The sequence below is a fragment of the Aotus nancymaae genome, unplaced genomic scaffold, assembly GCF_030222135.1.
Source record: "Aotus nancymaae isolate 86718 unplaced genomic scaffold, 86718_ANA_hifiasm-v0.15.2.pri h1tg000018l, whole genome shotgun sequence".
In the NCBI taxonomy this organism is placed as follows: Eukaryota; Metazoa; Chordata; class Mammalia; order Primates; family Aotidae; genus Aotus; species Aotus nancymaae.
This window is the reverse complement of record NW_026988430.1, coordinates 17739415-17754250: the sequence shown is the minus strand read 5'-3', so window position 1 is coordinate 17754250 and position 14836 is coordinate 17739415. Positions and strand designations below refer to the sequence as shown.

The 14836-nt window shown below is 40.5% G+C and overlaps 1 protein-coding gene across 6 annotated transcripts in view; it reads right to left on the bottom strand.

The window, feature by feature from the left end:
* MYH10 (myosin heavy chain 10) overlaps window positions 1-14836 on the bottom strand; it is a 152314-nt gene that overhangs the window by 55483 nt on the left and 81995 nt on the right. For all 6 annotated transcript variants that reach the window (XM_021674717.2, XM_021674721.2, XM_021674719.2 and 3 more), the window contains 5 exons: window positions 14260-14378; window positions 13176-13328; window positions 9790-9963; window positions 3342-3515; window positions 2972-3086 (listed from right to left, as the gene is read on the bottom strand). In XM_021674717.2, coding sequence (XP_021530392.1) covers window positions 2972-3086; window positions 3342-3515; window positions 9790-9963; window positions 13176-13328; window positions 14260-14378 — 735 coding nt within the window. The remainder of the gene's footprint in view (window positions 1-2971; window positions 3087-3341; window positions 3516-9789; window positions 9964-13175; window positions 13329-14259; window positions 14379-14836) is intronic.

Sequence of the window (14836 nt, the reverse complement as noted above, 5' to 3'; positions counted from 1 at the left end):
TGGCATCTGTGAGCCAGAGCTGTGGACCAAGTACAGACGAACAGGGCTCACGCCAGGGCTGATGGAGCTCAGCAAGGCTTCGAGTTTCCTCTAAGCATTTCTATAATCAAATCAATAACTTTCCTATATCTCTTAAATGGAAGACACAAAAGTACAGGTAAGGAGTCTCCAGACATTGTCCTACCTGTAAGACACAGCATCTGTGAGCTGTAATTTGTATGACATCACAGCCTCCCACCTCCACCCTTGCCCATCAAATCTTTTATACCTACAGCTTCTGACCTATTGTTGCCAAAGCCCTCTCCAGTATCTGGGGATGGTGAGACCTGAAGTTAAGAAGAATGGAAGGAGGAAGTCAGAAGCTGGGAGCCAAGAAAAAGACTAGCTCAGTTCTGCATCTGTGTATATCCTGGTTTCTTAACTGGATTACTAGCTATTGGGAGGCAGGGACATGTCTCTCATTGCTTCCAGATCTAGCTCACAGATTATTGCCATGGAAGCACATAATTAGGTATGTAGTATTATATTAATGGGTCAAGTGCTGAATAGGTGTTTCCAACACCACTTTTGGTTAAGGAATATAAGATTTCAAAAAGGGTTCATAATGTCAGAATAAATACGTAATAAAAGACCTAATTTCCATGCTTATAATGTCAGTGGTCCCAATACCTGTTTTCCTTCAAAATAAAGAGAAAACCAGGGAAAACTCCCCATTTCCTCTGTTCCTCTTTTCCAGGCACCGTCTCCACGCCCATCGTCATCTCCCCACTTCCAGCCTCTTTCACTCCAATCTAGCTAACAAACACTGCCTGTTTCACTTCTTCGAGTTCACAATGGGTCACGACCCAAAGTCACAAACCTACTGATGCTCTTTATTCAGCAAAGTCTCAAGTCCAATTTCCACCAGAGATAGGACAGGAGGACTCTCCAATCAAGCCTCAACCTACCAGCCTGGCCTCATTTCCTGCTCACTCTTCTCTGCCCCAGCCCTCTCTAAAGCCAAACGGAACACTCCTCCTGAGCTACTATGTTCCACTTCTCCACTGTGATCATTCTGTACAACTTCTCCTGCCAACTTCATTTCTACAAATGCCACCCCAGACACTCACCCCTAGAGTTAGTTCATGTAAACCTTCTTACCCACAAACGTTTAAGGCGTAACCAGGCCATAAATGCTCAGAAACTAGTGCTGAAAACACTGTGTGGCACTTAGTAGGTGCTCAGTAGATGTTAACTTTCATTGTTTAAGCAACAAATCATTATTCTTTAAGGACAAGGAAAATTGCACTCTCCTGTCATGCCATTTTCCCTTAGCGCCCCAGAAAAAGGTGATCCCTTCCTCTGTTGCACATCCCTAAAAACTCACCATAGCATTCACATGGCATTTATCACAGATACACTTTGCATACTGATCTCACTCCCTCTGCTGTGTTCTAAGACCTTACAAGGGTGTCTGGAGGAGGAGCTGAACATGAGGTGACTTTGTAACCTACACACTCCCCAACACTGTCACAGCTGAAGTGATTCCTGAAGGAATGCAAATATCTCTGACTGCAGCATGACTCCTCCCTCTTCTTTCTCACAGATTTCCCATCCACCATTTCCAACTCACCAGCGCTGGCCTTTCTAGCACTGTAGACCCTGTGACAACCTAGCTCAGATATCTTTTTCTGCTCATTTCAGTTTCTCATATCCCATTCTAACACTGCCTGTCGACAAGGTAAGAGGAGCTAATCTCTGAGGATACTGTAAGTTCTACTGGAGTACCCTGCTTCTCTTCCCAGTCCTCACAGAATTAGGTCACTGGAAGTGACACTGTGCACTCAGTAGTCAGTTGAAAACTTTCACCTAAAGGTTTAAAGGCTAAAAGCTTCTGTTTTACTTGTTGGAAAGCTCATCTTTCCCCCAGATCCCCTCTGATATGTCTCAGGCACACAGTCTGTTCCTAGGACACATGCATGCCTGTGTTCAGTGCATCACCCTTGCAGGCTCCCTCACACTTATTAATCTGACGGGCACAGTCATTCTTAAGATGACCTTTTATAGGGTCACATTCCCCGTAGTCACTTTTTCTGTGTCCATTCTGCTCTTCCTGTCTCTTTCCTTTTGCCCCAATTGCCCTTAGCCCCCTTCTTCTCTGCTTCTGTTTCTTTCCCTCTACCTCTGAGAAGACAGCTAGATTATAAGGCTTAAGATGCTATAGAGAAAGCAGATATGAGCCAGGTTACTGAACAGGTCTGGCCTCAGAGTCAAGGTCTAGGCAGGGGTAGATCCAGGGCTAAGGTCCTGCATGGCCTGAAGCCAAGCAAAGAGGTGGGATAGAGCCAGGATGAAATGTAGTAGGTGAGCTGAGCTCTAGAAGATATTGATTCCTACAATGCATACAGACACAAAGATATTTTGATTTTCTGGTACTAGTAAAATCTTCTAGTCTACAATAAAAATCACCAAAAATCTTCACCTGAGGTTCATGTAACAAAAGAACTATGAGGATTAATAGAAATAAAAGCAACTGATCTGTATGTAAGTGATTTGAGAGTTTATCCACCAGCCAGTGGGTGTTAGGGGGCAGGTAGTGAGGAAGGACGTAGCTCAGCAGGCCTGACACAGGGAAAATGGAACGTGCAGGCCTTCTCGGGTTTTGTGTCCCAGTATTCCTAGATTATAACTGAATTGGAATTGCAGTGGCCTGAGGCATATGTGTGCGTCTTTGTGGCTCTGGGCCTAGAATGTTTCTGTACTCCCTACAACATCTGACCCAAGAAGGTAGATGTCTCTGTAGTCATTTCTTAACCCAAGTATTCTTAAAACGGATAAATTCCAATATAACGGCAGCCCTGCTCTAGGGAAAGAAAGATTTTAAAGTAAGAAGCATATATATATACACATATATATGTAAAATAACCATATATAAACCTTAATTATAAAAGATTCCAGCCAAGCATAATTACAAAGATAAGCACTTTCTTACCATCTTTCCAAAGCTCTGCCACAAATCTGTCTGATGACTGGTGCAAAAGGGTGGCCACGTTGTCATTCAGGGGGTCCATGTTCTTCATCAGCCACTCATCTGCCTTATAGTCCACCTATCCCACACCAAAGCCAGAAGTGGTGAAATGGAGAACACAAAACCAAACACAAAAACAGAAACCCTTTAAGCCTCAACCAAAAACTTTCATACAACAGTCCAAAAAACGGGTTGTCTGAAAGACAGTATGTTTGTAATATGTACTTGTATTTGTTTATAAACGTTTATCAGCACCTTTGTTACACCTTCATAAAAATGTAGCTAAATTTCAAACACAGCCATTTTAATTGTTATTCAACATAAGAGTTCTTACCTTCCCTGCATAATGTATAATGCAAAAATCAGCTTTGTCTTTTAGTTGCCGGGGTTTCTGAAACTTGGAATGGGAACCTTGCTCTTGAACCAGCTTTTCAACAAAGGTTTTATCTGTGGCTTTAGGGAACCAGCATTCTTCATCCAAAAGGGCCAGTACACCAGGAGGGTTCGCCTGATAATGACAGGCAATAAGAATTCACAAGGTTTGCATGTCACTTTAATACTACTGAGTTTGGCACTTAACTTCCAAAACAATTAGTTTTATGAAGATCCATGGAAAACAAATTGCTAGGATGGAAGCAATTTGTTATGTCTAAGCCATAATAAGTTTATAATTCAAACACTGATATCTCAAACTGCTAAATAAGTACTAGCAAGAAAACAGAGGAGTAACTTACCTGAAACTTATAAATACTGTATGTAAATTGCAAGTAAATGAATTCTAAGCAGATGGCTCCACAAAAAACGTTAAATAAAAGAAGCCAGAAATGAAGTAGGATGTGGGGAGAAGAAACTGAATGTTTATATTCAACAACTGGCTGGATAAATCATTATAACACCTCAACTAACTAGAATGCTTCAGACATTTTATATGCTAATCAGTTTAAGTTTCTGTTTAAGTGATGATTAAATAAAATGTATCACTTTTTGGAGAAATATTTTTTAACTATTACTAAGTAGAGTATATGGAAGTTGATAAACTAAGTCATCAATTGCTTTATATATTTGTTTTAACAAACACTTGACAACCCATTTTATGTGATTCCATTATTACCTCATTGAAAAAAAGTGCTAGATGAATCCATAGAGACAGAAAGTAGATCAGTGGCGGCTGGGGGTTGAGGGAAGAGAATGCAGAGTGATCGCTAATGGGTATGAGGTTTCTTTCTGGGGTGATGAAAACGTGGCAGGATTAGGTTGTACAACTTCATGAATATACTAAAACAATCACTGAATTTAGTTTTAAAAGGGTGGATTTCATGGTTTGTGAATTATGTCTCAATTTTTAAAAAGGCCTTAGAGCTCACCATTCTCTGGAGTGACTTTCTCTGTGGAGGTAAATGACACATGAAAGCTAAATAACATATTTAAATAGTCATGGTCTATTTTCTAGTGCTTCTGGGTCATCATTTATTGCCCACCGCAAATATGGCAAGTGTGTGATACAAAACTGAACTTGTACTAATTCTAAGGCACACTCATGAAATCAGCTTTTTGAATAAGACTCTAAGATCAGTTCTCTTCAACTCACAAAGTCTTCATAATTATTGGCAAAGAGTTGGCTATACATACAAATGCTGTTTTTACAAGTAGCTAGAGGGTACGGTTAAATAGAAATGAAACAGTATAATAGTGTGATCACAGAAATGGATGGGTGATCTGAATGCCAGCAGGTGGAAGCTCAGAAAACCCTTCTGCAATGGAGACCCTTACCCCAGGACTCCTCCACCTGAAAGAACTGTCAGGGTTTCAGATCAGCTAAAAGACAGTAATCTAAAGCAACTGGGATTAGGTCACTTTAGAGGGGCTCAGAGAGTAACCCAAGCACACAACAACTATGAGAAATAAAGTTCCACATTAATGTTAATATAACAGAAACAACTTCCTTTTACACTTTTACATTCTTAACCACTTTTTTTTTTTTTTTTTTTTTTGTGATGGAGCTCTGTTGCCAGGCTGGAGTACAGTGGCATGATCTCAGCTCACTGCAACCTCTGCCTCTGGGTTCAAGCGATTCTCCTGCCTCAGCCTCCCGAGTAGCTGGGACTACAGGTGCGTGCCACCATACCCAGCTAATTTTTGTATTTTTAGTAGAGAGAGGGTTTCAACATGTTGGCCAGGATGGAATCGATCTCTTGACCTCGTGACCCACCTGCCTTGGCCTCCCAAAGTGCTGGGATTACAGGCGTGAGCCATCACACCTGGCCCATTCTTAACCACTTTTAATGAGAATTTTCCTAAATCCTGATATAATATCTCAAATAAAATTTACATTTTTTCTAAATGACTCAGTGACAGCATGATTACGAATACCATTATTGTGTCTCCTTCTTATTTTTTCCACTTCATTCTTCAATGTCAAGATCTCTCTTATCATTCCTTCTCTTAATTGGGTATTTCCAAGAGCTGTAAGTTTAGAAGCCTATGTTTCTGAATATTGGTCATGAGTTTTATGAAAGCTTTTGAACTCAGAGGCTTGTCTGCTACCAGCCCACAATCTGGCGAGGCAGGGGCTGGGATTACGTGAGATGAGATAAGCCTGGCATCGGCCTGTCAGGCACCACCACAAAGGATTTTTTTAACGGTACCTTCCTTCTAGAAAGTATTGTTTTCACTCTCCATTTTGAAAGGAACATCAATGGAATCATTATCCCATGTCATTCCACAGGCTATAGTTAAATTCCTCATCATCATAAACTCTTACGGGGTTTTAAAACGTTTTTATTTATTTATTTATTATTATTATTATTTTGAGACAGAGTCTCACTCTTGTTCCCCAGGCTGGAGTGCAACGGTGTGATCTTGGCTTACTGTAACCTCCACCTCCCAGCTTCAAGCAATTCTCCTGCCTCAGCCTCCTGAGTAGCTGGGACTACAAGTGCCCACCATCACGACTGACTAATTTTTGAATTTTTAGTAGAGACGGGGTTTCAGCACGTTGGACAGGCTGGTCTCAAACTCCTGACCTCAGGTGACCTGCCCGCCTTAGCCTCCCAAAGTGTTGGGATTATAGGCATGAGCCACCGTGCCTGGACATGTTCTTATTTTTAAATTAGATTTTATACTTCTATAAATAAGTAGAATAATCCTCAAATTGACGTAAAGAGTGAGTCAGCATTAAATCTTGAATTCCTTCCCTCCCCTTTCTGAGCCATCTCTCCTTTAAATTAGGACTATTTAGGCAGGCAATAAAGGGCCCACTCTAAAGGTTTAAGGAAGAGCCTAGAGGTGCCAGTACAAAGAGTACAGGAAGGAAAGAAGGAACGAGTTAACTAATTCTGCTCATTACCCATAAGTGTCTAGGCATAACTGGTTACTAGGAATGTCGTGACTTCTCTGTTCCAATGCTTTCTGAATACCCTGGCTGCTGTGGTTTGAATGTGTTCCCCATAAGTTCACATATTGGAAACGTGGTTCCCAATGCAGCAGTGTTGAGACAGAAGACCTTTGGGAGGTAACTGGGTCATGGGGGCTCTTTCCTAATAAATGGATTAATTCATTCATGGATTAATGGGTTGTTGCGGAGGTGGGTTAGTTATCATGAGAGCAGGTCTGTCATAAAAAGCCAGTTTGGCCATTTCTTATGAGCCCCCCTCGCCATGTGATGCCCTGTGCCACCTCAGGACTCTGCTGAGAGTCCCCAACACCAAGAATACCCTCATCCAATGCAGCCCCTCGACCTGGGACCTCCCAGCCTATGGCCTATAAGAAATAAATTTCTTTTCTTTATAAATTACTCAGTCTAGGTATTCAGTTATAGTAACAGAAAACAGACTAAGACACTTGCCAAATAACTTCCCTAAAATACCACTTTCAATGTGCTGTTTACCTGCTAATTTCTGTCCACAAAATTCATCCCTGGAACACTCCCTGCACAGCATCCATACCTATAATACCTTCCACAACACTGCCAGCCAACTTTGTGGCCTTTGCCTTTTACCAAATTCACAGAGTTCTACCCAGGAACCAATGAGCTCACTACTATGTTGTGTTCTATTTCTCAAGATCAGGTTCTTGAGGACCAAGGCCATGCCATATACTATCTCATAGCCCCATGGCAAACCCAGTCTGCATTTCAAGCCCATATTTGAAGATTTAATAAATTCTTTTTTTTTTTTTTTGAGACAGAGTCTCACTCTGTCACGTAGGCTGGAATGCAGTAGCGCGACCATATCACTGTAGCCTCCAACTCAGGGCCTCAAAGCACCCTCCTGCCTCAGCCTCCTGAGAAGCTGGTACTATAGGCACATGACACCATGCCCGGCTAATTTTAAAACTTTCTTGTAGAGATGTAGTCACACTATGTTGCCTAGGCTGGTCTCGAACTCCTGGTCTTAAGTGATTCTCTCACCTCAGCTTTCCAAAGCACTGAGATTTACAGGCATGAGGCACCATACCCGGTCCAATAAGTTGCTATCTGGATCTTATTCTACCACAATAATATTTACACTTAAGGCCTGGAAAATAATTAAAAACATAAACATCAAATCTTTTCTACTTCACCTATTTTTTTTTTTTTTTGAAATAGGGTCTCGCTCTGTCACCTAGGCTGGAGTGCAGTGGCATAATCTTGGCTCATTGCAACCTCTGCTTCCTGGGTTTAAGCGATTTTTGTCTCAGCCTCCCAAGTAGCTGGGGCTACAGACACAGGCCACCACATTGGCTAATTTTTTGTATTTTTAGTAGAGATGGGATTTCACCATGTTGGCCAGGCTAGGCTTAAACTCCTGACTTCAAGTGATCTACCCACCTCAGCCTCCCAAGTAGCTGGGGCTACAGACACAGGCCACCACACTGGCTAATTTTTTGTATTTTTAGTAGAGATGGGATTTCACCATGTTGGCCAGGCTAGGCTTAAACTCCTGACCTCAAGTGATCTACCCACCTCAGCCTCCCAAAGTGCTGGGATTACAGGTGCCTGGCCTTCTACCTCACCTATTTTTGCTCAGAGTTAGTCATTAGGGTTGAAATGTTTAATTATTTTACCCCATCATTTTCACCTTTAGAGTGCAATTATTGTGTGAGAGTAAAAAAAAAAATTTTAAATGGTATATAAAGTATTTTGTCCCAGAGGATAAAGCAAGAAATGCAATTAAGTAACATTAAGAAGAACTAATGTGTGTAAGACTCATTTAAAGGTCACAAACAATCAGATTTAAAAATACTCTAAAAACATTTTAAAAATTAAGATAATTCTCCATTTGGAAGACTTTCAGCACAATTATTTCTACAAGATATTGACCTAGCAAATTTTATGGGTTCTCGTCCATCCTAAAATAAAAGTGCAGGTACATAATCATTTTGTTCTTAAAATGTAGGACTTCCAGTGTCATATGAACACATATGAGCATCTCAAAAAACGTATCATACAGTCCTTAATAGTACTAATGTGAAATACCCCCTTCCCTTATTTACATAAATACCCAAACAATTCTTTTAGGCAACAAAGCAGTGATGAAATGTAATGAAATGTGTTTACATGCTTGTGTATGCACAAGTTACCTGGAAGTCACGGCAAGGATGCCACCTCTAAATGACCCAATAAGCTACAAAGAAGCAACTATCCTCATGACTATAGGTAATTTAAGATGTTTGCTCTAAATGTGCCTTGAAAGGTAAAATGATTTCTTTTGTATTATAAGAGCCAAATGAAAATTATCCACTGCTTTCCTTAAACTAAAATTTCTAACGTGCTGGAACTACATCTCTAATAGGGGTGAATGTCTTCTAGGTTCTTCCTCTTTGCGATTTGCCACTGCTCCTTCTGACTGTAGGTACCGTATCATCCACCATCTCTAGCCATGAGACTCTAACACCTTCAAACATGAAGAATATAAGTGGCAACCAGAGACTGAGCAGCAAGAACCAGAATTGCTTCGAAGCCTGCTGTATCTCCTAGGGGATAACTCTGAGTTATTCAAATACACCTACTTAACTAGTGTTAGAGCTTTATCTACATTACAGATTCAGTGCTTAATCATGTTTTAGTCTTTCTTATATTTTGGCAGATAGCAAACTAAAATAAATGAAGCTGATACCTCGTTGAGCAAAAGCTAACTGATAAGAAGTACAGAACAGACTGTCAATACCTGTTTGAGATCACATGGAGTTGAGTTCCAAAAGTGAACGAGTTATACACTCAAAGCTCAAACATGAATGAGTAATGAGTTCTATGTATTTTTACAGAACATTAAGCCACCAAGAAAAGTGTTTTTGATGCTTCCTAAGATTACCACTAAAAATACATCTGACAAGACTTCCCTGAGAACTAAAACCTCAAATTAAAAAAAAAATCTGGCAAAATAAAAACACCTTTGTACTTTAAAAGGCCAAACTTCAGTTATCTGCAAAAAGGATTTACATGACACATCTTGTTCTCAGCTAAATCAAGTGCCAGGTGGAGCTCATATCCTTTGAGAGGTTCATGCAAATGCCAGCACACAGGGCCATCTGCAGTCTGTGTGGGCTGGAGCCCACTATCCAGTATACCCGTGCAAGCAAGGACAGAAAGCAAGCTGTGAGGAGGGCTAAAGTAGGGTTTTAGTGGCATGCTATTGCTATTACATTCTGTAGGTATTTTATCAGAGTATCACCTTCCTAGAAAATTGAGATCAGAAAATGATTTCACCACTGAACAGATTGGATAATTTTGGTCTCAGGTTATGCCACTTAAGGTCACTGCTTGAATGGAAAATGGAAGACAGCGAGCAAGTTAGCACTCTTACAGGTCTCTCGATCAGGTCGATGCACGGCTGCAGATCCAGCCCAAAGTCGATGAAGTTCCACTCGATGCCTTCGCGCTGGTATTCCTCTTGTTCCAGGATAAACATGGTGTGGTTGAACAACTGCTGCAGCTTCTCGTTGGTGTAGTTGATGCAAAGTTGTTCAAAGGAGTTCAGCTACAAATGTGAAATCGTAATTTTCCAAATGTGGGGAGGCAGAGGGAAAACGGGAATAATTAGTCATGTAGTTATAAGACATTTTTTCATTAAAAATTATTAATTAGGTATGAAGTACATGATTGCTTATATCTAATGACAGCAACTAAGCCAAGTGGGGTGGTCTCCCAATCCCTCTCTCACACACAGCCTTTTTGAAAAGGTAAAGAGAAAGAACATACTGTCTATGGCCACATTACTGAACTGCAAAAATGAAAAGATAATAAACCTAGTATGCTAACTGAATACTCTACAAGTAAAACAATTCAGTTTTTTTTTTTTTTGAGATGGAGTCTAGCTCTGTCGCCCAGGCTGGAGGGCAGTGGCACAATTTCGGCTCACTGCAACCTCCACCTCCGGGTTCAAGTGATTCTCCTGACTCAGCCTCCTGAGTAGCTGGGATTACAGGCACACACCACTATGCCGGGCTAATTTTTGTATTTTTAGTAGAGACAGAATTTCATCATGTTGGCCAGGATGGTCTCGAACTCCTGACCTCAGGTGATCCACCTGCCTCAGCCTCCCAAAGTGCTGGGATTACAAGCATGAGCCATCACACCTGGCCAACAATTCAGTTCTTATTAGTGAATGGTTAAGGACCAGAAATAAATAAATGAGGCACTGAGTAAGAAAAAGAAGAAAAACAGAAGCTCGGTAAAGCCAGAGGCAAAGGGAGGCAAGTGGGGTAGTGGGCACGCGTCTGAGCTGGGGTGAATACATCTGGTTCAGTCCCACTCCACTGTCACTCAGGCTGTGGGCTCCAAGGTAAGGTAGGAAAAGAATCATCTTTACTGCATGGAATTGTTGTTGAGAGCACAGCTGGTCCTGGGACACAGAATGTGCTTAGTATGAGGCTCTGCATTGCTTCTCTAAGCATTCCCTTCCCTTATCAAATGTTTGACCTTTGCAATATCAAAAGTGATACTGCACTGCCCTCACAAAGTGAATTTGGGCATTTTTTCATATGTTCTTATTTCTTTCCTTCTCTCTGAACTCTGCCCAATTTTCAATAGAAAAGTTCATTGGGTGAATGGATAGATGGATGAATTAGCAGATATAATTTTCTTAATCATCCTATACACTAGAAGTGCCCAACCTCTTTCCTGCTTCTATACTGTTCACACAAGCAGCGTGTGCCCATACATAAACTCTTTCATTATAAAAAGTGATTTTCAATTAAAGAGGATTTCATCCATCTCCAAGGAGTTGATTTACAGTCCGAAAAAGCCCCTCCAATCTTTTCCATTCTCCAGGAGCTGTTATATTCACTATTTCAGAATGAGGTCATACAAGGAGGGCAGAGGCAGCGCTTGCCTTGCTCAATACTGTATTTCTAGCACACAGGACAGCCTCATATTTACAGACTGCTGGATTCTGCTTATTCATGTTCATGTAGATGAACTTTGCTTTGCCTCAGGATGATGACATACTATTACTCTATTTGGACTGGGCTATGACAAAGAATCGTATTTTAAAAAATGAATTTCTACTTGTCTTCCATATTTAAATTACCAATTGTAATTTTAATTGATTTTTAAATCAATAATGCAGGTATAAAATTCAAAGTGTACAAAGAACTGCACCAGTCAGTTTCACTTCACTGAAACTTATTTGTTCTCCCTATGATCAACCAGTATCTCCTATGTTTGTGATCTTTCCAGAAATATTCTATGCACTCAGAAATGTGTGTATGTGACCTTGACTTTTTTTAACTTAACAATGTATCTTGTTAAGTTGTAGGATCTTTCCTTAGTGTATAAAGCCATCTCATTCTTTATAATGGATGTGTAGTATTTCACTGTATGGAGCTATTATAATAATTTGAACCAATTTCCTAAAGGTGGACATTCGAGCTTTTTCTTTTCTTTTCTCATGACAAGGCTCACTGAACAACTTAGCATTTTTACCATCTACATAATGAACAATTTTCCCACCGAGAACAGGGTATGTCTCTTCACTTGTTCAAGTCCTCTTTTCTTTTTTGCAGCAGAACTGTAAAGTTGCATTCATTTAAATCTTGCCCATTTCTTTTAAAATTTATTTTTAGGTGTTTTTTGTCTGTTTTTGTTGCAGTTGGAAATGAGGGTCTTTTCTTTCATCATGTCTTCTGATTGTTTATATAGAGGAAACAATGTAACACATTTTTTTAATGCAATTTGTATCCAGCCACTTTTCATGATTTCTCAATTTATTTACAAATCAATACACATTAAAGCAATCTCTTAGAGTGGCAGCGGCAGGTGAGTGGATGTAACCACTTACCCTTGCAATGGTTCAGTATTTATGAGGACAGACTTATAATTTTAAAGCGGTTCATTTTAAAATAAGATGATTCAATACTTGATAGTGGCTAAAGTAACACATGGATGATCACAAAAAGCATTTAATATTTGTGCCTTACTATATTTACACAGTTTACATCTATATTTATGCAAATAAAAAGATAAATTTTTAGATGGCCAACATGAACTTCCCTGCAAAACTGTAGCAGTTGTGTGACCATGAACCTTTTCTGTATTGATGGTGAGTAAGTGTGTGGACAAATCTAGTCAGATCAACAGTGAAATCTATTGTTAAACCCTGGTTATATCTGCAGTACACAGATCACTGCCTGTCTACGGGCCTCCCTCTCACTTTGCTCCTCTCTTGATCCCCAAGCCAAGCCCCCATCATCTTGCCCCCATTCTACTACAACGGTCCCCTTGACGGCTTCTCAACTTGGCCCCACACTCCACTCCACTCCACGTCTCCAACTCCTCTCTCCCTCTGGTCAGTTATATCCAGTCACATTGGTTTTCTAGCAGCTTTGAACATTTGATAAGTTCTCTCCCATACAGGTCCATGGGAATTATTCTCATTATGCTGGGAAACTGACCAAGCCTGGCAGCTTCTCATCCTTCAAGTAAGCCTAACTGTTATGGCTGCAGAGGCACCTTTCCTGAACAGCTATCTCAAGCTGGCCTCTCCAGTTATTTCTATCAAAGTACCCTTTCACTGCATTCTCACAGACCTGTGGATTCAGTGGTTATCTGCCATTTACTGTTTGACTTTACTAGAACAGTAGGGACTATATCCCTGGTGCCTGGTACGTACCGGGCACATGGTGAGCCTTAATATTTGTTAAAAGAACAAACAAAAAGAAGGAAAAGCAAGAGGGAGAGGGGAAAGAATACCTCAAAAATTTCAAATCCAGCAATATCCAGGATTCCAATGAAAGATGCTCCCTGACGTTTGGTCCTATCCAGAGCTTTATTGATACGGTGAACGAGCCAGCGGAAGAGACGCTCATAGGTAGCTTTTGCCAATGCTTCTACTGCAAAATCTGCCTGTAATTAGATCACAAAAACCTTTTATTCTGGAAGCAATCTCAACAAAGCATTAATAGCTGTTTTATGGAATTTAATGTTATACAGCACTCAAAAAAACACGAGATGGCATTTACTACTTAATCATGTCTCAATTTTACACATCAATAGAAGGTAATATTAGTACAATTAAATGAACACTGGGAATAATGAATTTGGGGGACGGGTAAAGATACCCAGTAAAAATAAGCTCCTCCCCATGCGCCTGGGTTCTGGACAGCACTATCCACCCTGATTCAGCTCAGTTAGCTGGCACCTTTTCTCTGCTGCACCATCCAGCACAGGAACAAGGTAGTGGGGGCCCTTCTGCTGGTCTGGTTCCCAAAGTATGCAGATTTTTCTACTGGATTATCTATCTACCTGGGGAAAACTGGAGATTATAATTCGACATTTACTTTTTTTAAAAAAATCACCTTTAAAAACATTTTGTTTTGAGACACAGTCTGGCTCTGTTGCCCAGGCTGGAGTGCCGTGGCACAATGTCAGTTCACTGCAAACTCCACCTCTCGGGTTCAAGCAATTCTCCTGTTTCAGCCTCCTGAGTAGCTGGGACTACAGGTGCCTGCCACCATGCCTGGCTAATTTGTGTATTTTTAGTAGAGATAGGGTTTCACCATGTTGGTCAGGGTGGTCTTGAACTACTGACCTTAAGTGATCCGCCCACCTCGGCCTCCCAAAGTGCTGGGATTACAGGCATGAGCTACTGTGCCCTGCCCCTTTTAAAATTTTTTGAAAACAAAAAAGTAAATATACTAAAAAAATAATTAGTACCTAAAAACACCCATGTAAGATAGTTTTTATGGATTCAGTTTGTTACATGTCAATCACAAGGCCAAATGACCATGGCTTATTATTCAAACAAATCAGTAATAAGAATGAACATTCAACCTACTTGTTCTTTGGTCTGGGCTTTTTGCACATAGTCTCGGCCAACCTTGATCCGGGGAGTCAGGATGGCCCGAGTAAACTCCATCACATTCATCCCAAGAAGATGGCAGAGTTTCTGTGCAACTGAAGTGTAAAAAGTCTCCTAAATATTATATTTTTTACTTATAATCTAGTCACGATATATTCAATAAACACTTGAAAAACCTTAGTAATAACAAAATTGTATTAAGAAATAAGTAAAAATCTTAAGATCAGGCAAGTTTTAGGTCTGATGAAAAATACCTTCCATCCTTTGAAATTAAGACACACTCATTTTTAGGCTACAGGAAAGGGCTAGTCAGCATTTGACTGCCTTGCCTATTTATTCATTTTTTTAGAGGCAGGTTCTCACTATGTTGGCCAGGCTGGAGTGTAGTGGCTATTCACAGCTGTGATCTCACTATTGATCAGCACGGGAGTTTTGACCTGCTCCACTTTCAACTTGGGCCGTTCATTTCTCTTTAGCCAACTTAGTGGTCCCTACTGCTGGGAGTTACCATACTGACGCCGAACGTAGTGTAGACAACTGATAGGCATAGCAC